This window comes from Pristis pectinata, chromosome 26, assembly GCF_009764475.1.
Source record: "Pristis pectinata isolate sPriPec2 chromosome 26, sPriPec2.1.pri, whole genome shotgun sequence".
NCBI lineage: Eukaryota > Metazoa > Chordata > Chondrichthyes > Rhinopristiformes > Pristidae > Pristis > Pristis pectinata.
In genome coordinates this window covers 18,809,032-18,830,720 of record NC_067430.1, presented here as the reverse complement: position 1 = coordinate 18,830,720, position 21,689 = coordinate 18,809,032, and the positions used below count along the sequence as shown (strand labels likewise).

General features: G+C 40.6%; 1 protein-coding gene across 1 annotated transcript; it reads right to left on the bottom strand.

Moving 5' to 3' along the window:
* Positions 1 to 1,766: 1,766 nt before the first annotated feature.
* On the bottom strand, positions 1,767 to 19,466 carry park7 (parkinson protein 7). Its single transcript, XM_052039276.1, has 6 exons — positions 19,352 to 19,466; positions 11,235 to 11,336; positions 10,280 to 10,339; positions 9,059 to 9,128; positions 3,097 to 3,183; positions 1,767 to 2,630 (listed from the first exon to the last, which is right to left on the bottom strand). Exons 1-6 carry the CDS (start codon positions 19,439 to 19,441, stop codon positions 2,476 to 2,478), a joined length of 564 nt encoding a protein of 187 aa, XP_051895236.1. The 5' UTR covers positions 19,442 to 19,466; the 3' UTR covers positions 1,767 to 2,475.
* Between the last annotated feature and the right edge of the window lie 2,223 nt (positions 19,467 to 21,689).

Here is a 21,689-nt window from a genome sequence, read left to right as displayed (position 1 = left end):
CAAGATTAATCTTGATTAGTTCTGGGAACACACCATAATTAAAATAGATTTCTCTTCCCCTCCCCATATCCCACCCCCCCAACATATTTGCATAATTTTATTCACTAGAAAGATATTGGATAGATTAAAAGCAGTGAAAAGATAGAAGACATACTAAAGCAATGTTATCCAAGGTATGAATGATGGCCATCTGTAAGTGCCAAATAAATCACTGATACTATCTCCCACAAAAAACAGCTAATTTCACAAATGTACACCAGACAGCTAAACAATTACATAGTTCTGCTGCAATCCAAAACACCATAGCACTGAATAAATGTGCTTTCTACTATCCCATTTACTAATAAATGAACAAGCATTGTAATGAGTACAAAACCAATCCCAGCCTAAAACAAAAAGTGAATAAATTACAGCTTAAATTTTGCAGTCCAAACAGAAATTTACTTATGTATATTCACAACTGAATTATTTTAAATGAAGAATATATGACCAGAATGCACACATTCAAAAGTAAAAGCAAACTCAAAATAATCAGGAAAGATTTATTTACTTAAATCTCCTGTTCAGGGTGCATCAAGTGCCATCGACTCAACATCAACTCTTCATGACTTGATAAAGAGTTAGTCTGTCACCAACCAGATCCAAGCTGCTGAAGAGATCTATTGATGACATTTTTATTCCATACATCTTATTTGCTGTCTTCTATTATTCTTTTACCAAGCATGATTATCTTGATTATGCTGTTAGCCTGCATCATAGGTCCAACGTATGTCAGTTTCACCTCAACCATCAAGGTAAATTTTACTTGGGCCAGGCTTAATTTCTTTTCCAACATTATCATCCAGGGGATATTGCTCCAACACCATTTCAATCAAGTTGGCTTTCATAAAGACCAGTTTTCATATGCCTTTGAAACTAGTAGAAACGAAAGGAAATAACTAAAGAAACTTTAATGGCAATAAAAGGCTAATTTCTTTCATTTACAAAAAACTGGACTTTTCCATGCTCAAGTACATAGAGTAAGGAATGCTTCAGGTAGTGTCGTGAAGTTCTGGCTGGAAGTTAGGTCAAGTAACGAAGTGGCAGAGACCATCCCGGACAGACGTAATCTCTGATATATAAAAAAAGTTGCAAAATGCAATACATGCCATCTCAAATACAAAAAGATGGATATTTGTCATCAAGCTGCATTGGGCCAAAGAAAGAAGATGGAATTAGGATACAGATTATGTGATGAGACGAATCAAGGGGCTGAAAGGCGGAGTCCCATTTCTGTAAGGGTTTCAAGAAAAGGGAGGTAAAATTAGAGAAAAATCAAATCAAATCCCAATGCTAGCTAGGGATTTAAACTCAATCAAATAAAGCAATCAGGAAGTGGAATCAAAATGGGATGAGGGTTCAGCAGTAGCAAAAGAGAGATTTATCCTCAAATGACATTGGTTCTGCAGGAATTGAACAATCATAATATATCCCTAAAACACAGGAAGACATCTTAGCCTCAATTATCTAAAGCCTACCATGATATAGAACTGGATAATTCTCAAATATGCAGTGTTATCTGTATACATAAACTGGTAGATGACTCACAGGGAAAAGTGACATTTCAATAACATACCCAAGTACTGCTACTTCACAGTACCTTGAGATAATATCTCCAACACTGAAACTTGATGTTTGCTCAGTTGTGAAGGTGACTACTGGTTTTACCATGAGATTATCTATCAATTTGATATGCCAGGTGGAAGAAATACAAACACAGACAGTACCACTGATAATTTTTTTTATTTCTTGCAATAAGTAAAGCTACTTGAACTGGACCAGGATTTTTGATATTTAAACAGCCAATTTACTAGGCAGTGAATGCTCAATTACCATTGCTTAGTGTCTATTCAAAGGCTTCAGATCTAGCTAAACAAGTGGGAATTCTAAAGCCTAATAATTTGTGGCATTTTAACTAATCCTACACTTTCCACTAAACATCCATTAAACATTCATAGGAAATCAAATGTTTTTTTTAAATTAGGACATATTTTAAGAAATCAGCTGAGTAATCTGCAAAAGTACACAAATGCAGAAAGAGAAATTGGTGTTTAGAAGGTACATGGAAAAAAGCAGCACACAGCAGGTTCAGGGAATTGGAACTGAACTGAACAATGACTTGTTCAAATCTGAACTACAGTAAAAGCAAAAATTCAAGTTGGTTCACATCTCAATTATTTGTTTCACATAATAAAAGTTAAACAAAAATTCAGGTGCAGCTTTTTATGTCATTGGATACCATCAGGATTTAAATCTACCAAGTTTACATTCTGTAGCCCTGCTGCATTTGTAACATTTAATTTGACAGTTTTAAAGACATTAGTTTAATTCATTATCTCTTAATGAAGCACAAGGGGCTTTCCATCTTCAAAACAATCAATTCAACCATTCCCTTCACCTATCCCCTAACCACACAGAGTTCCAAGGATGGCAATTTCACAGAACCAAGGGGGCTTTGACCTTCTCAGCCACCTCTTTTCCCAGAAGTGCTTCAATAATTGCAAGGCTAAATTCAAAGCTGGTGCCTGGCCCTCTGCTGGTGATGATGTTCCCATCTACTTCCACACGAGCTTCTGAGTAGGTATAGTTACCTGAAGAGAATGAGAAAGGTACTGAGCAAGATTTCAAGAACATTATCCAAGTATCGATAAAGCTATAGGATTATTGAGATTACAAAGAAGGTTGTAAGATTGATTTCAAAGGGAAGCAAATTCTCAAAATACTTGATCCCATCCTCAAACTTTTCCAATAAAAAGTGATAAGGGGAAAACAGGCTGCTTTTCCAGAGTTCTTCTCCAAAGAGTTAAGCCCAAGGTAAAATTAGCTAATTTTGCACCGGCCAGGCATCAAGCCTGCAAGGGTGTGTGTATGCGTTGCCCTGGTACTGCTTTATCCAGCTGAGCACATCAAAGCAAGCTGTGTAATGATAGGAAACTAAAGCCCATCAGGAATTTTAGAGTATTTCATTACTAATTTCAAGTCAATTCATTTTCTAGCATTCTAGATTAAACACAAATCTCAAATACTTGATCAGATCTTGTAAAGCCTAGTCATTACCTCCATCCATCATTTTGTCCTTAGCCAGGGGATGGGTTGTGACTTTGCGCCCATAGCCAATCCCATGAGCCAGCAGAGCTGTGGGGCCTGAAAAACAGATGATACTTATTTATACAGAATGTTATCATACTAATCAGACTGGAGAGAGCATATTGTATATACCAAATAAGGCAAATGAAGGTATTACATTGGACACAAATATTTCAATGCAAATTTCTCCTACTTTGAGATGGGTGCGAGGGACCTGGTGTCCGAGTAAGCTAACTGAAAATTAAAATATAGGTACAACTAGCAATTAGGAAACCAAACGATATGTTGACCTACAGGAGTTAGATACATTTCTTAATATGAAAGGGATCAAGGTATGAGGAGAAAGCAGGAACAGAGTACAGTAGCAGATGATCAGCCATGATCATACTGAATAGTAGTGCATGAACAATGGCTGAATGGCTTACTCCTGCTCTTATTTTCCATGTTTCTTTATACCTTTATTGGGGGGAAAAGTTCTAAAGGCATTCTACATGGCCCTGGCGAGACCACACCTGGAATATCTTTCAGGTCACTCTGCCAAGGAGGTAGATGTACAAAATGCAACAAAATGCTCACCAGAGGGTTGAAGAGGCAGTTGTCTGCTTCCTCTGCACAAGAGCAGTCTGGCCTTGTATCTAAAGCAGTTTAGAAGAACAAGGAGCAATTTCATTGGAAGAAATTTCTGCAGGGCTTGACAGTAGATGCATGGAAAGCCTAGAACTAGGGATTAGACTCTCAAAATCAGGGTTTTGTCCCAATAGGTCAACAATTCATTTCTCCCCTTCCCTCCAGAAGCTGCTTGACCTGCTGAGTTCCTCCAGCAGACTGTTGCTCAAGATTCCAGCATCTGCAGTCTCTTGTGTCTCTCAAAATAAGGGGTTGGCCATTCAGGATAAGAAATTTCTTCACCTCAGTGGTAATGACGTTTGGAAATCTCAAGCCAAGAGTGTTGTGGAGGCTCAGTACATTAAAGATAGATAGAGATTTTTTTGTTTTTAAACAATATCAAGAGATATAGTGCTGGTATGGGAAAGTGATGCTGAAGTAAGTAAATCAGTCATAACCTTAGGTTAGCAGAGTAAGCACAAGGGCCCATATGGCCTACTTCTGCTTCCACTTCTTACATTCACAATGACTCCAATAGAGGACATCAAGACAAACAGCACAAAAGGAAGCAGCCCTGACTGTCATCTTGAAACTGATCATTGATTTTGAGAGCTGGGGAATGAAAATTGGATGCCCTCCAGAGAGAGAACAGAACATCACAGTGTGTTGTCCTAAAGGCTCAGATCTACACTGGAAAGCGACAAAGCCCCCACATTCAAGTCAATTGTGCTTTAGCATCCTTTAACAGGTCAGATTCAAAAAGCTGAACCATGACTATCCCATCTATAATACATCAGCCTGTTATTCAGCCTTTAGACTAGAGATTGGGAAAATGGGATGATGGCAAAAGTAGAAATCTTGAAGCAACAAGCTGTCTTGAATAACAGCAACTTCTACCTCCCAAAAGTCAAGATATAGAGTATATTTTACATGTTAAAAAAGTACAGATAACAAGGAAAGCACTTCATTTAACAGGAACAAAATTTATAACTTGCAAATCAGTGACTTTCAATCGTGCAAACACTGCCAAAAAAATACACCAGGGCAAAGAACACTTTCTTCAATGTCTGTTCTACCTATCGGCACTACTGTGACAGAATATCTTGCACCATTTACAAGAGCTCACTTATATTACCAAGGTCATGAAGAAGGGCTCCCAATCATACACTGGCACTTGGCTTTCACCTTGAAGGGTTTAAAAAAAAATTAAACTTACCTTTTTTATGCTAATAGACCAATCAAGTTTAATGGGTTTATTACATTCATTAAATTACTTTGCAATATACAAAAACCTAATTTTATCCAGAGAACAAATGTGAAGTGAACACAAGGACAAGTTTGTAGGTGCCACTACAGCCGTTATCCAACTTGTTCATCAACACTGCTGGGCACTCAAAACATATCAGCAGAGCATGAAGGCATGATTGTATCAGAATATGCTGTTGAGAATGCATTGAAGTCACATTTTCCAATGTGTCAATAACTATATTTCAAGGAGTATTGAGAACTTTCTATATGACTAAGTTTGGTTGCTTTAATCAAGACTAATAAATTACCATAGGCCCTAGATTAGCTCTCAATGGAGTACGCAACATAGCCATTTTAAAACCACAGTGGGGAAAATGTGAGCATATAGAGGTAATATAGTAGCATTTTACATTCCACTGTAGATGAATGACAGCCCATGTACAGCTGGTTCAGAATTGTTTCAATGCAATATCAAGGACATGCTGGATATAGTACAGATAAGTTGCAGGACAGCAAAAAATTGAGAAGGGAGAGACAGCTTGTGCTGCCTCATTAACTCAGCAGCAGCCCCACAGATAGGTAGGTGAGAGACAGATCAAGGAAGGATTTTTGTACTACTTTCAGCAACACTTACAATATAATGTGGGCTCACTATTGTCCCAGTGTGCATCTCACAGGTAGAGTAAGCAATCACGAATAAGACTTGGATCAGCAGTTGTACCTCAATACAGAAGGCACCAAGAACCCTCTGGTACATCAAGTTAACTGATCGCGAGGGTCCATCCATCCTAAATATTCTACCCAACTATTGCTAGTCCAGCAAGTCTTGCTAACATCCCAGTTTCAAATTATCAAGACCAGCATAGAATGAAGGTTGAATCCAATTTATTCCTGAGATTTATTGTTCAACTCCCAGCCAAGCTGCATCTTGTAGGAGTTAGATCAATCCCAAATTCAAACCGTTGCTGCTTAAAAACTTAGAAACCATTAAATGAGGTTCTGACTGAAACTATCAGTCTACCTAAAAGAAATTGGCAAGGAAGTGACCAATACCCAACCCACTCACCTTACTAGATCAGAAAAGTAACATTGAAAGATAAAAGCCATATCCTTTTATTAATAAATGGATGCTGGTCCCTTTCTCCTACCCACCAAGAAATAAGGTGGTTTAAAACAAAATTAAATGTACAATGGGCCAAATTATCCAATCTGAAATTCTTGCTGGAAGATGACATATCTGCTGACCACCCCATGTTAATGGCAATGAACAACAAACACATTGGGATAGCTTCCCATCTGGTCAGTCTAGTCACTGCTGACATCTTCACTCTGAACATTGGAAGGATTCAGAAGTTGTTGTGCTGCTCTGGTAATCTTTGGAGGACTGGATTCTAGGATTGGTTTTACTCTTACCATATGTTATTCAAGTTGTAAATAATGCTTTTTTTTAAAAAAGCAAAACTCATTTTCCTATTTACTTAGTCTTCCATGTATACAACTACTTGGAGAGTAAAGATTTGCAATGAAGCATTTTAGCTCTGCCCACTTCCACCTCCACCTCCATTTGCAGCAAAGAAATGAAGTCAAGATGGGTGCCGATTATTGCTATGTACATTATAGTAAAGTTCTTGGGTTGTTAGAAACTTCCTGCTGGTCAGAGTTTAATCAATGCACTTCTTAATCACTAGCTGCAAGGCAAACAAAAACTGATGACCTCTTGTTAATAACTCAGCCCATGAGCTTGCACACTAATCACAGAGAATAGACCTTCAATTACTTAAATATTGCCACAAATGCAGCAAAACATTGTCTACTCAAGGTTAAATAAGAAAATAGTGACATGCAAATCAGATTTGGTGTTAGCATTGAGACAGCAACATCTTCAAAAACAACCCCCAATATTGGTTTGATTTGTTCAGAGATTTATTTGGGGCATTCAAATTGACTTAAATATTTCAAACTTGCAATAGGGGATAGTCAGATGGCCAAAAATAACTTTTTTCTTTTAAAATGTAGCAATGGAAATAACCTGCTAGTAGGTCAACAATATTAAAAACAAAGTCAATGACCCTCATGATCCACATCTGTATCGCGGACAGTAGTCCCAGCTACAAATGTTTGCATTTATCTCACTTCAGGAAAAGGTAGAGAGATTCTTCTCACCCAAATCAGTAGAAGTAATTCACTGCTACCCTTTGATGCCCTGGAGTGTGATAGAAGATTTCTACTCTCACTGAAAAAAGAAAACCACATTTTAAAGGCAGTTAAATTTTTTTGAAAAAGCAGCTTTCACATTTAACCTGCTCACATTTATACTGGTCCTTTCTGCTGCTGCAACAATTGCAAAATTTTGGGGAGAGTCATGGCTGTGTATGATGTCTTCACCACACTATAAATGCACACTGTGCCACACCACACTGAATGCAGGAAGGTTCAGACTGTGTAGTTCATTGCAGTCAACAGAGATTCTTCAACCCAAGAACCAACCAATCAAGTGCACAAACATTTCACACTAAAGTTACAAGTTTCAGTCTTGCTGGATGAGAAAAAACAAAAACAGGAAGTAGCACCTTGCACAGCTCAAATTCTGCCCCATCATTTCAGATAGCGTTACACAAAGTCATCATCTCAGCAAATTCAATTCTAGGAGGTTGAAAGAATTTAAGGACCAGGTTAATGCCTCACCACCACCCTGCACCCCCCCATCCATCACTTCCCTTTTCTGTTATCTAGTTAGATGAGACTACTCACTTTTTTCCTACCTATACCCATCTAGTCGTAGCTAGGAGAACCACCAGAGTGGCTTCTTATCCCACACTACCTCTGGTGTTGCCAAGGATGCACAATTCACAACTGCATGTGGCCCCTTGGCAACATTAACTGAAAACAAAGATAGCAAATGTAGGCTGGGTGGACCTAGATTTCTCACCCCCAGCTGCTGATCCCTCCAATGTCCAAGCTATAGATTGCTTAACCGATTTCACCTCCAATTAGATACCGAAAAGATTATTACAATTAGATCATTGTAATAATCTTTGATTCCTCATCACAAACTCTGCTCCGTAACTAATAAATCCACTCCTCTCCCTTACAGCTGTCTGAAACTAAACTGGTCTGCGTAGAACATTGTTGTCATATTTAGCAAAGCTAAGCTTTGGGTCTTGTATCCCCTGCTATCTTTAAACTGCCCATTTCCACTTTCATGATGTTGATCATCTCCCACTTACTCAGCTGACTACTGAAAGCCTCACCCGTGCCTATAACCCACAACTATTCCAAAGCACTTCCTGACTGGCCTACTATAAAATTCCAGGTACTCAAAACTCCTACCCAGACCTCAACTTCCACCAATTCCTCTTCACCCAATGTTGTTTGGTGACCTATACCTAATCTTAGTTAACCAATGTCTCAATTTTAAAGTCTACATTCTTTTCAGATCCTCCCATGGTTACTGCCCTCCTTACATCTAAACTTCACCTGCTGCAAAACCATTTTTACTTAATCTATTCCAATTATGTACTCATGCAGCATGAACTTAATCATTGGTGGGCTCGTCTCCAGCTGCTGACTCCTACTAAACAATAATTCTCTCTCAATATTCTCCTCATTCTTCCTTTATGACACCCTCCTTGAAATTCACCTCTGATCAAGCCTTTAATTTCCAGTCCTCATGTCTGTGTGGTCTCCTATTAATTTCACTTGCTTGAAACAATTCTTGCTACATCAGATGCACCATCCAAAAAATTAAGCTCTTCACTCTCACTGGGCACTTGGATGCTAGTCATCCTCAAGCAGTTATTCATGTGTGTGACATTAGTTAATTAAATAGGGTATGTTATGTTCCAAATCAGTTTGATAAAGGTGTATGACTGGACAACAAAAATGGTACAGACATGCTGGTTAATTTATACCTCAATAATGGAGATCAATTCTAGCATCTCTACTGAGCAAGGGCATCTAATATCATATAAACCAGAAATAAAATATGGAATCTTCCTGGTCGCCATGGATCTGTTAGCCACTAGGCTTTAACCATAGAGATGAACACAGTTTCAAGTACATTTCATTCTAACCATACCTGCACAGATAGCAGCAATCACACGCTTCCCAGTTTCCTGGTCCTTCAACACTTCTTTTACAGCAGGAGACTAGTAGAATAAGAGAGAAAGTATCAATGAACAATTGTGAATTTACATTTTCTACAGCCATTATGATTCTTTCATGTTGGTAGCAATATGCTGTTCTTGACTTCCTTTTCAGCTCAGCAAAATGCTCCAAGAATCAATTTTTGTGCAAAGCTGCAGATCACACAAGATGCAAAATAGAGAAAAAAGATGCACCCCAGATGTCAAGTGTACATCAGAAGTCAGCAATTACCAATTCTCTTCTGGTAATTGCTGGAATATACCACGGTACAACAGCCCTGTGGTTTTTCCTGGTGTAAACCACCCCCCCCCCCCCCCCCCCAAATATCACAGTACAGAAGTGTCAACAATTCATGATTTCCTGGTCTAAAAATGAAAGTTATTTACTCACAGAACCAGTTCTACCAATAGCATTATCTCCAAGACAGGTGCAAAAGCAAACAACTGGAGGAACTCAGCTAGTCAGGCAACATCTGTGGAGGCAGAGGGATGATCGAGGTTTCAGGTCTGAATCAGGATTAAGAGTGTAGAGGGATGAGATAGCCAGTATGAGGTGAGAGGGAGAGCAAGGCAGGGGCTAGCAGGTAATAGGTGGAACCAGGTAGGAGTGGGTAATAAAGATTGGCTTTAACAGGTTAGGATCCTCCTGCTAGTGGTATCTGGGTGTAGATCTAAAGGCAAAAAGAACATGCCTCCTGTCAGCACTATTCTTCACCAGCTATTCCCAGGACCCCAATGCTACTCTGGGAATCTCAATGAATAGCATGCTGTTTATAGGACTTTAAAAACAAACAGCATCAGGGAGAGTATTACTCTACTATGCAGGGTGACAATGCCGCTTTAACCATATTGAAACACAAAGCATCTTCTAGGTGTTTTTTCTCTGGAACACATCACAACTGGGCCTAGTTATTTAGTCTCACTGCAATTTGGGACATTTTGTTCATCACATTGTCTCAATAGCGCAGTTGGATCTCAGCAATTGATTCCTTGACTACAGAGCTTTCTGGGATGGCTAGAAAAGTATTATATAAAGTTCTTTGTGCACCAAAGAAGGAAATCATGTGAAGTAAACAGAACACCAATCAACATATATTGTTTCCGAGGCAAAATGAGTTGTAACTAGAAAGGCAGAGGTATTAACTCAAGATTACCTCAGCTAAATTCTGGCTTCCAGAATTTCCTCCAGGTAGTACAACTGCATCATATGGACACTGCAAAATGACAAGAAATATGTTCATCAATTAGTCCAACAGCAAACTTGACTAATCTGACCCTTTCTATAGAAAAAAGAAGCAGTAAATCTACTATGTCATGGAGCAGGAAGGAATCGAACTCTGTGTGGCGAAAAAACAGATGAAATGACAGTTAACAGTCACATTAAGTCCTGAATTTCATTTGCTCAACTGAAGTCTTGCTTCATTGACCATTCAAACTCAGCTATTAAAGATTAGCTGGTTCCCTCTAACTAACCAGAAAACAAAAGAACGAGTTTCAGAACAGATACTGGTTTGAGACTACAGAATATTATCCAGCATTCAGTATAGCAGAGTGTACCCTGGTGAATAGATTATTCAGAGATGTAGTGTCTCACAGTAACAAAGTACAACATTCAACATACAATCAAATATTACAGCCCCAAAGCAAGACCTTTGGCCTAAAGTCTACACCAGCTCTGAAAAGATAACCCACTTAGCTTCCTCCCTTGTTCTTACTCCCTGTAAATGACACAGTGAGTTTCAGTTGTACATCTTGGCATTACCATACTCAGTACTCTACATTGGACTTGATTATTATTCTACAAGATAAATGGAGAAGGCTGGGACTAGGCAGTGCACAATATGCCATTTGGCAATGGAAACAAAATATTATACACACACTTTTACGTTAACTAACCTAATAAGTGTACATTAATCACCAATTTGACATGGAAATGCAGGCTGAAGGCAAACCAGTGCTTTCATTTCATCAACTGTCAAAATTGTGCACAATCAGAACATAAAAATTCAATTAATGCAGTGCAGTTCTGCTCAGGTCTCGCTTAAATGAACAATTCCTCCAAAGCAAGACTTTGCCTAAACCCCTCACAGAAGCAGAGCCATAAGATACCTGTTTAGCTGCATCTTCCAAGCTGGCATCAGGGCAAATGACCACATTGCGGCTGCAGGTTACTGGTCCACTACCAGCCAGTCCAGCGACTGTTACCGTTATCTGAAATGCAAAGCACTTAATTGATAATCGCTGCCAACTGAAAAGTCAAGTAACACAAACCACGGCACAGTAGTGTGGTATCTTAAATGGCCTGCTCCTGCAAACTTGCCACTGAGATTTCCAAAACCAGAACAGATTTATGGTAATGCTATTTAGCATCTACTTGAACTACAACGAAACACTTAACTGGTTAATTCCAGTTGGAATGTAAAAAAAGGTTGTAGAAAATCCGAATGTAGAATACTGAAAACACTCAGCAGGTCAGGCAGCAGTGGGGAAAGCAAAAGTTGACAATTTAGGACAAGAGTGGAGAGAACCAAGAATGTCTGTGATGGGGGCAAGCCAAACTTGTCATTAAGAGTGTGGGAAAAGCATCCTAGCGAATTTAAACAGGAGGGTAGCAACAGGTTTTCGGTGATCTGATTAGGAAATCATTAGGATTTCTGAACAATGGTATAGTGAATCATTAGTTCTATTCTACCAAATTCTGACAGTTGTAACTTACCCAGACAGAAAGCTGTTCTCTCTGGGTGGTATTGGAGCCATATAGGAGGCTGAAGACAGGTCTGTAGGAGTGGAAATGAGGATTAAAGTGACAAAAAGCACAGGATTGCTCTTGCTGACTGAAAAGAAGTGTTCTGCAAAGCAGCCCCCTACTGTATCTGGTGCGGGGAAACCACATTGTGAGCACCAAATGCAATGCACTAGATTTGAAGTGCAAGTGAATTGCTGTTTCACTGCAAGGAAAGTTTGTGCCTGGATGGTCGGAAGGGACAAGGTGAAAGGATAGGTGTTGTAGTATGGAAAACTGCCACAAGGGGAGTGGTTGGTGGAGATGAAAGAACAATCAGAGAGTCATGGACGGAACAGACCCTTCAGAATGCTGAAAGAAGTTTTTTTTTAATGTAATGCTGTTGGAGCTAGTGGAAATTATGAAGAATGATTTGTTAAAAGTGGAAGACAGTAAAGTGAAAGGCAAGAACAAAGCTCTGGTTGGGAGGATGAGGCGTGAGGAGATGTGTGGGAAATAAATATGGTTGCGAGCCCAGTCAGCTATGGGAGTGGGAAAGCCCCATTTAAGGAAACAAGGAAGGCATCTTAAAGGCACTCACAGAATGTCTTTTCAGGGCAGAAATGGAGGCTGGGAAAGGGAATTTGGAAGAATGGAGGATGAGAGAGGAGGAGGGAGTCAAGATAGCTGTGGAGTCAGTGGGCCTACAATGGATAATGGTAACTAATCCATTGCCCAAGATGGATGGGGAGAGCGAGAAAGCGAGTCACAGTGCAATACAGCATGGATACAGGCCCTTTGACCCAACCAGTCCATGCTGACCACAGTATCCACCCAACTAGTCCCAATTTCCTATATTCGACGCATATCCCTCCAAGCCCTGCCCCTCCATCTACCTATATAAGTGCTTCTTAAATGATAAAATTGTACCCACGTCAACCACTTCCTCTGGCAGCTCATTCCATATACTCACCAGCCTGGGTGTGGAACAAATTGCACTCCAGGTCCCTTTAAAATCTTTCCCCTCTCACCTTAAACCTACGTCACCTAGGTTTGGACTCCCCTACCCTGTGGAAAAGACTGTTACCATCCACCATATGGAGAATCCCCATTGCCAGTCACTTCAACTCCCCCTCCCATACTATCACTGACATGTCAGTCCTCAGCCTCCTCCACCGCCAGGAGAATTCCAAGCGCAAACTGGAGGAACTGCACCTCATTTTCCAACTTGGAACCTTACAGCCTAATGGCATGAACATTGTATTCTCCCACCTTAAGTAATCCCCACCCCCCCCCCCCCCACCATGCTTCTTCTCTTCTTTCCTAAACTGTTTTAAATGCCTTTTTATCCTTTTTCTCCTTACCTTTGAACCATCCCTCAGTGGATTTGCTCTCCCCTCCTCCCCCACACCTGCCTATCACTATCTCTTACCTGCATCTACCTATCACCACCTTGTGCCCACCCCACCTCCCCTCTTTTGTCCACCTATCACTGTTCTGCTTTTCCCTCCTATATATTGGGTTTCCCTTTTCCTATCTTCAGTCCTGAAGAAGGGTTCTGACCCAAAACGTTGACCGCCTGCATTTCTCCACAGATGCTGCATGGCCTGCTGAGATCCTCCAGCATCATAGTGTTTTTCATCCTTGTAAATTTTCTCTGCACTCTTTCCAGTTTAAGATCTTTTCTATAACAGGGTGACCAAAACTGTACACAGTACTCCAAACGCTGCCTCACCAATGATTTATACAACTGGAACATAATGTCCCAACTCCTATACTCAGTGTCCTGATTGATGAAGTTGAGCATGCTAAAAGCCTTTTTCACTACCCTGTCTTCCTGTGACATTGCTTTCAATGAACTATGCATTTGTACTCCAAGGTGTCTCTGTTCCATTAAACTCCCTAGTGCCCTACCATTCATAGTGCAGATCCTATCCTGGTTTGACTTTCCAAAATGCGTCACCTCACACTTATCTGTATTGAAATCCATTTGCCACTCCTCGGCCCACTTCCTGAACTGATCAAGATCCCCCTGTAATTTACGTTAACCATAGCACCTCCTAATTTCATGTCATCCGCAAACTTACTGATCAAGCCTTGTGCATTCGTATCCAAATCATTTAAACAAATCGCAAATAACAAGGCTCCCAACACCAACACCTGCGGCACACCTCTAGTCACCGGCCTCCATTCTGAGAAACAACCTTCAACCACCACCCTCTGCTTCCTACCTCTGAGCCAACTTTGAATCCACCTAACTAGCTCTCCCTAGATTCCATGGGACCCAACCTTCCAGACCAGCCTACTATGTGGGACCTTGTTAAAGGCCTTGCGAAAGTTTAAATAGACAAGACTTGTCAAGTACAACTTTCCATGCACAAAGCCATTCTGACTCCTCCTAATCAGACTCTGTCTTTCCAAATGTTGGTAGATCCTGTCCCTCAGAGTTCCCTCTAGTAACTTCCCCACCACTGATGTCAGGCTGATCGGCCTGCAGTTCCCCAGCTTGTCCTTGCTACCCTTCTTAAACAACATTAGCCAGCTTCCAATCTTTGGGAACTTCACCAATGGCCAACGATGAAGCAACAATCTCCACAAGGGCCTCCGCAATTTATTCTCTAGCCTCCCACATCAGTAAAGGCCTGGGAATTGTATCCACCTTAATGCACCACAAGGCTGCAAATACCACCTCCCTGGTAATATGAATGTTCTCCAAAACATCTCTACTTGTTTCCCTCATCTCTTGAACAACCGTGATTTTCTCCTCAGCAAACAGAGGAGAAATCTTTATTAAAAATCCCATATACCTCCTGTGGCTCGAGGCATAGGCGGCCCTGCTGATCTCCAAGGGGACCTACTCTCTCCCTCGCCACCACCCTTTTACTCTTAATATCGCTATAAAAACCTCTTGTGATTTTCCTTAACCTTACCTTCCAGATCCATCTCATACCTTCTTTTCCCTCCTGATTTCCCTTTTAAGTGTATTCTTAATCTTTTTATAGTCATCAAGGGATTCACTCTTCCCCGACCTTCTAAACCCAATGTATGCTTCCTTCTTTTTCCCAACCAGAGCCTCAATATCTCTCGTCAGCTAGGTGTCACATACCAGCAACAAAAGGAACACACCAAGTCATGTATAAGTGTTAAAAACTTTTTTTTAATAACTACTTATGATAAAAAGAAAATAAAAGTAAAAATGTTAGAATGTTAGAAGTAAAAATGTTAGATCTTAAACATTAACCCCAAAAACCAAACTCGAAGTGTGTGTGTGGCAAATTCCCAAACTCCAAGTCTAGAAATAGTTCTCAAAGTTCAGTTCAGCAAGCCGTAAGGTGAAACATGAGCAAAGGCTTCTGCAAAACCACTGAAGAGGAAATGTAGAGAGAAAATCGAGAGTAATTACGAAATCGAAATGTTCCACTTTGGAACTCATACGACACCTCAATCACTGATAATCTCCATTCCTTTGTTCCGAAGTATCTGCCACTCCAAAAGGCATTCGAGACGTGGCCGTCCACACAAATACCTGTTTCCTTCTACAGGTTAACAACAAAGTGGACTCCACTGGATTATTCCAAAAATCCATATGTGGATTGTAGTGACAGACACAGTTATTGTTTTTCATCCATCGATACAGAGACCAGCAGGCAGGTGTCTCTCTCTCGTCTCTGACTGCTCCAAAAAACGTCATCACATCCTTATCTCCTGTTGTCGTAATCACACCACACACACACAAACACAAACACTACTGTGCTATGTCTTAAAGGGACATTCACCAATAGTAACCTAATCCGTAACACAGGGCTCCCTAAACTTGCCAGATTTACCCTTCACCCTAATAGGAACATGCTGCCCCTGGACTCTTGATATCACATTCTGAAAAGCCTCCCACTTGCCATTTGTTCCTTTCCCTTCAAAGGGGCTCGCCCAATCAACCTCTGCTAGATCCTGCCCAATTCCCCCAATATCAGCCCTGCTCCAATTTAGTACCCTAACCCATGGGCCTGTCTGATCCTTTTCTATCGTTATCTTAAAACTAATAGAATTATGGTCACTAGAGCCAAAGTGCTGCCTGAATGCCCTGCCTCATTCCCCAAGAGAAGGTTCAGTATTGCACCCTCCAAGTAAGGCTCTCTATGTATTGACCCAGGAAACCTTCCTGGACACATTTCACAAATTCCACCTTGTCCAGGGCTTTAACACTCTGGGTGGCCCTGTCAATACCAGGGAAACTAAAATCTCGTACTAATACAACCTTATTATTCTCACAACTATAAGCAATTTCCCTACACACCTGCTCCTCTAGTTCCTGATGACTACTGGGGAGTCTATAATACAGCCCCACAAGATTGACCCTCCCCTTCTAAAGTTCTTCCCATATGGCCTCAGTGAACAATCCCCCAAGAATGTCACCTCTAAGTAGACATCAGGAAGGGAAGTCAGAAAGAGACCAAGTGAACGCGAGTGGGGGAAGTTAACACTAAAGGTCATAAATTTCAGTTTTGTACAAGTGCAGGAAGCAGTACCAATACACTTATCCATAATTCAGCAAAAACAGGGAAGAGGCCTGGAAAGACCTGAACTAAGGACTGTTCAATAAGACAGACATAGCTTAGGCCCATGCAAATTCTCATGCCAAACCCTTGACCTGAAGAAAGTGAGTGAACTTCAATAAGAAAGCGTACAAGGAATTTCCAGGCCAAGCCGGGGCATTAGAAGAAGGGAATGTACTGGTAATAACCAGATCAGCAACAAAAACAATTGGATTCAAAGAATGAATTCTGAGAATCAAAAGCAGATTGAGTTTCAGCATAATTTATCCGAAGTGCTAATGGCAACAAGTTCAATTAGTAGAGACAATATAGACCATACCCTGGTCTTGTCATCAAAGACACAAAGCAGCTATTAACTGTAATCACAGCAAAATTCATCTGGTCCTACCTGTTGCTAACCTGCAACGAGCAGAGGCAAGAAGATAGTGGATAGAGGATAGTGCAGGAAGGGAAAAGATTGGAAAAGCTGTACAAGATAACCTTGCATCAAACATACTGCAATCCACTGCAAGACTTTAAAATGTTGCCAACTGACAACTCCACTGAAGTAGTCTCACCCATACCACCACCATTCTGATGGGACCATTCTCTCTACTACTCCCAGGTCCATTCTTCCATCTCCATCATATCATAAATAGTTTAATACATTCTGTAAATAAATTCTGCTAATAATAAATTAACAATAAGTATTTTTTCCCTTTGATTTGATATCTGTAAGTACATATTTGTCAACACAGAAAACAGATTTAGTATCAAAGTGAGATTAAAATACAAGAAAAGCAGTAGGTTGATCTGTGACCAAACTTTATCTATTATTTATGCCTCACATACTGCTATTTTTGTTTTGATGTTTGTTAACTTTGGAAACAAAATAATTCTATCACAGTTTGCATGAAGATTTCATAACCAAATCCCAAAAGTAAGGGATCTTTAAACACTTTACCCCCGGTTCTGGATTTATACCAAAGGAAGTTGTTTCTATTGAGCCTATTAGTTTCCTTTAACATTGAAAACTTCAAATAGTTAGGCATTCTAAATCACAAGAAATACATTATTGGATCATTCAGTTATTTTTTAGTTTATGGATTTCAAATCATCCCCAACCAAACAGAACACAATAAGTGCATGATTAACTACTGACAGAACAAATAACAACTGAGCTGGATTCTTTGTCCTAAATGGCATTAAGCTTTTTCCATTATTGGCACTGCACTCATCCAGTATTCCATCACACTCCTGACTCTTAAAGATGGAGGAAATGATCTGGGGAGCTAAATGTGTCCCTCCCCTCAGGAGATCCAGCCTCTTCCCTGTACTTTCACTTTTTGGATATACTCGTATGGCTCAGATGTTACGTACCCCAATGTTATCCAGGAATTGCTGCATATGGGCATGGACTGCTTCATTACCTGCAGAGTTGAACACCGTGCAATCAACTACTACTTTAAGTAGTCCCTAATCAAATGTCTCCATTTCAGATAGATGAAGTGGCATTGACAAAGCAACTGAAGATAGCTCTGACTAGGACACTGCCCTACAGACACCTGCACATCACCCCACAGAATCTGGGGTGAAGTGACTGACCACTAACAACCACAACTATCTTCCTTTCAGCTCAGTATGAATCTAGCCTGTAGATTTCTCCCACCAAAATGGCAGATTCCAATTGACTCATAGCTCATTAGTCAAATGATACTTTGCAGACAAGAAGGGATAGATTGGCAAGGACACTAAATAGCATTACCCTCTTCTGCAAAACATCCCCACAGAATTCTCCACAGGTACAAATGAAGGCCTCACTATAATCTTGTCTTAAAGATGCAAATCAGACTATATAGCTCTCTCAGTGTCGTACAGGGCACCATACATAACCTTGGACCCTTAGTTTTAGTTATAGCTCAACAAGTTGGACTGATATACATAATCACATCATGCTACTGAAGATGCCTTCAGGTGTAACATTAAGCTAAAGCACTTTTGGTAGATCAAGGAACTTGCCTAATCAAAAACTGAAAATGCTGGAAATACACAGAGATCAGGCAGCATCTGTGTTCAGCAAAAAAAGTTAACATTTAAGGGACCTGAAACATTAACTCCATTTCTCTCTCCACAGTTGCTGCTTGACCCAAGCATTTGTTTTTATTTTATATTTCCAACGTTAGCAGTTCTTTTTGTTTTACAAACTCTCCCATTACCTAAGTTTCAATTGGCAGAACAAAGATCTGTGTAAACTTTTCAACAACATAGGTCCTACATTTCAGTCACAGTAGCAGTTTAGGTATAATTCTGACCTCAGGTGCTATCCAAATGAAGTTTGCACATTCTCCCTGTGACTGCTCCAATTTCCTCCCACATCCCAAAATGTTGACTCTGGTGTGTAGATGAGTGGTAAAATATTAGGGGAGGGGCCAGAAAGAGTTGATGAGGACGTAGGGAGAATAAAATGGGATTAGTGTAGGGATGCTGTAAATAGGTGCTTGGTCAGTGTACCGAAGGGCCCATTTCCATGCTGTATTTCTCTATTACTCAAATTAATTCCGTGCAAAATAATGCACATTTAAGAAATTGCTGAGTTGTGATAATTACATAAATAAAAGATTGCCATAACGTATAATTTTAAAACTGTTGAATGACATTCGATAGACCTACAAGTGCACTTGGTTATTTAGTGCTTACCATAAGTGCATGCACTGACACTCCAGAACTCTCCTGGAATGCATTTCGAGGTTTGCCCAGGACAACCAGCTGCTTTCTCCAGGTCCCGCCCCCTGCCCTGCCGCCACCTAATTGGCTGCGTAACCTAATCCCGGCGCCCAAACTCTGAGGTGATTGGACAACTCCCACGTACATCACACCTTGCACAGATCTCCGAATTTAGTCTCAAATTAACGTTTAACAGATGATTTATCAAAGTTTGTAAAAGTAAAAGCTATCAGCTGCTCTATACTCACCCCTGCTCGGCGCATCAAATCAGTGGGAATCACTACTTCTATCTCCTCTGCGCCTTTGGCCAAAATTAGCAGCACCCGCTTACCCGCCATCTTGGGACAGTGAACAGCGCTGCTGCGCAGTACGGGTCCTGAGCTAGGACAGAACATTCCGCGACGCAATCTCACAAACTCAAAACTGCGACAGACTCATTCAAGGAACAGTGATACAAAAGAGTGCTAAAAATAAAAATAATGCTGGAAATGCTAGGTTCTGCAAGTGCAACATTTTGCTTTTATTGTGGTGATAGAGTTACTGAACTATATAGCACAGAAACAGGCCTTTGGCCCAACCAGTCCATATCAGCCAAGGTGCCTACCTGAGCTGGTCCCATTCGCCATTTGGCCCACATCCCTCTGAACCTTCCCTGCCCATGTACCTGTCCAAATGTCTTTTAAATGTTGTAATTATACTCGCCTCTACAATTTCCTCTGGCAGCCTGTTCCATATACCCACCACCCTCTGTGTAAAAACCTCGCCCCTCATTGTTTCCCCTCTCACCTTAAACCTCTGCTCTTTAGTTTTAGACTCACCCTGGGAAAAAGACTATGAAAACATCCACCTTACCTTTTCCCCTCATGATTTTATAAACCTCTATAAGGTCACCCCTAAGCCTCCTTCACTCCAGGGAAAACAGTCCCAGCCTATCTAGTCTCTCCTAATAACTCAAGCCATCCTGTCCCGGCAATATCCTGTGAATCTCTCCTGCACGCTCTCTAGCTTAATTACATCCTTCCTATACTATGGCAACTAATTCTGCACACAATACTCCAAGTGTGGTCTCACCAATGTGCTATACAGGTGTAACATGACCTCCCAACTCTTGTACTCATTACCTTGAACAATGAAGGCAAGTGTGTTATACTTCTTCTTCGCCACCCTGTCCAACTGCCACGTTCAGGGAATATGTAATTATGAACAAAACATTAAGTTGTTAAATTGAAAGGCTTAACGTATGAGGAGCATTTGATGGTTCTGGGCCTGTACTGATGGAGTTCAGAAGGATACTACTGGATACAAAAAGGCCTGAATAGAATGGGTGTGGAGAGGATGTTTCCATTAGTAGAAGAGTCCAGGATCCGAAGGTACAGCTTCGGAATAAAGGGATGTCCCTTAAAAACTGAGATGAGGAGGAATTTCTTCAGCCAGAGGGTGGTGAATCTGTGGAATTCATTGCCACAGAGGGCTGTGGAGTCCAAGTCATTGGTGTATTTAAGGTGGAGATTGTTAGGTTCTTGATTGGAAAGAAGGTTAAGGGTTACAGAGAGAAGGCAGGAGAATGGAGTTGAAGAAAGAAATCAGCCATGATTGAATGGCAGATCAGACTCGATGGGCCGAATGGCCTGATTCTGCTCCTATATCTTATGAACTTTGTACTTACCAAAAGCAAATAAAAATCATGCTGGGAAATCTGAAACAAAAACAGAAAATACTGGGAAAATTCGGCAGGTCAGATAACAGTTCTGATAAAAGATCATTAACCCAAAACATTAACTTTATTTCTCATTCCATTGAAGATATCTGGCCTGCTAAATATTTACCCATAATTTCTGTTTTTATTTCATATTGGCCAAAACCTATCATCGCAACACCACAGCTGTTCAGGAACAAAAACAGAAAATGCTGATTTCAGATTTCCAGTAGCTACAGCATTTTGCTATTGGAACACTGGTGCTGATTAAATTTGGGATCATTTAGAAATGATAGAATGGACTCAGGGACATTATATCTGATTACTTCAGGGACATATAAGGTCTTCTAAAGCAGCCGCACGATCAAATAACATCATGCCTTTTTGCATTACATTATCCAATTTCACTGAGAAATCAAACGTATTAAAAATGCGGATTTCACAGGAATTGCAAAAAGTCTATTACATATTTTTACTTACTTATTGCAACACAGGAGGCTGTTTGGCCCATTGAGTCCTTGCCAGCTTCCAGCAAAGCAATCCTATCCATCTCATTCCCCCCTCCTTATTATCCCTGTAGCCTTGCAACTTATTCTCTTTTACACAGCCATTAACTTTGCTTTGATTCTTTTGCCACTGACCTACACCCAGGGGTAACTTACAGTGGCCAATTAATCTATCAACAGATCTTTGTTCGAGGTCCTTCTGGCATGCTACCAAACAGAACACTCTAAACTTGTGCAGTGGTGAACCACGGTATGCAACACACATCTGGGTGGCACCATGGACCATTCATATAGAAGTCTTGCACCATGAAGGCTGATTCTATGTCTCTTAAGGGAGACAGACCTGAGCACTGGGAACCCAACTAAAATAGGTCCCTCTTCTGG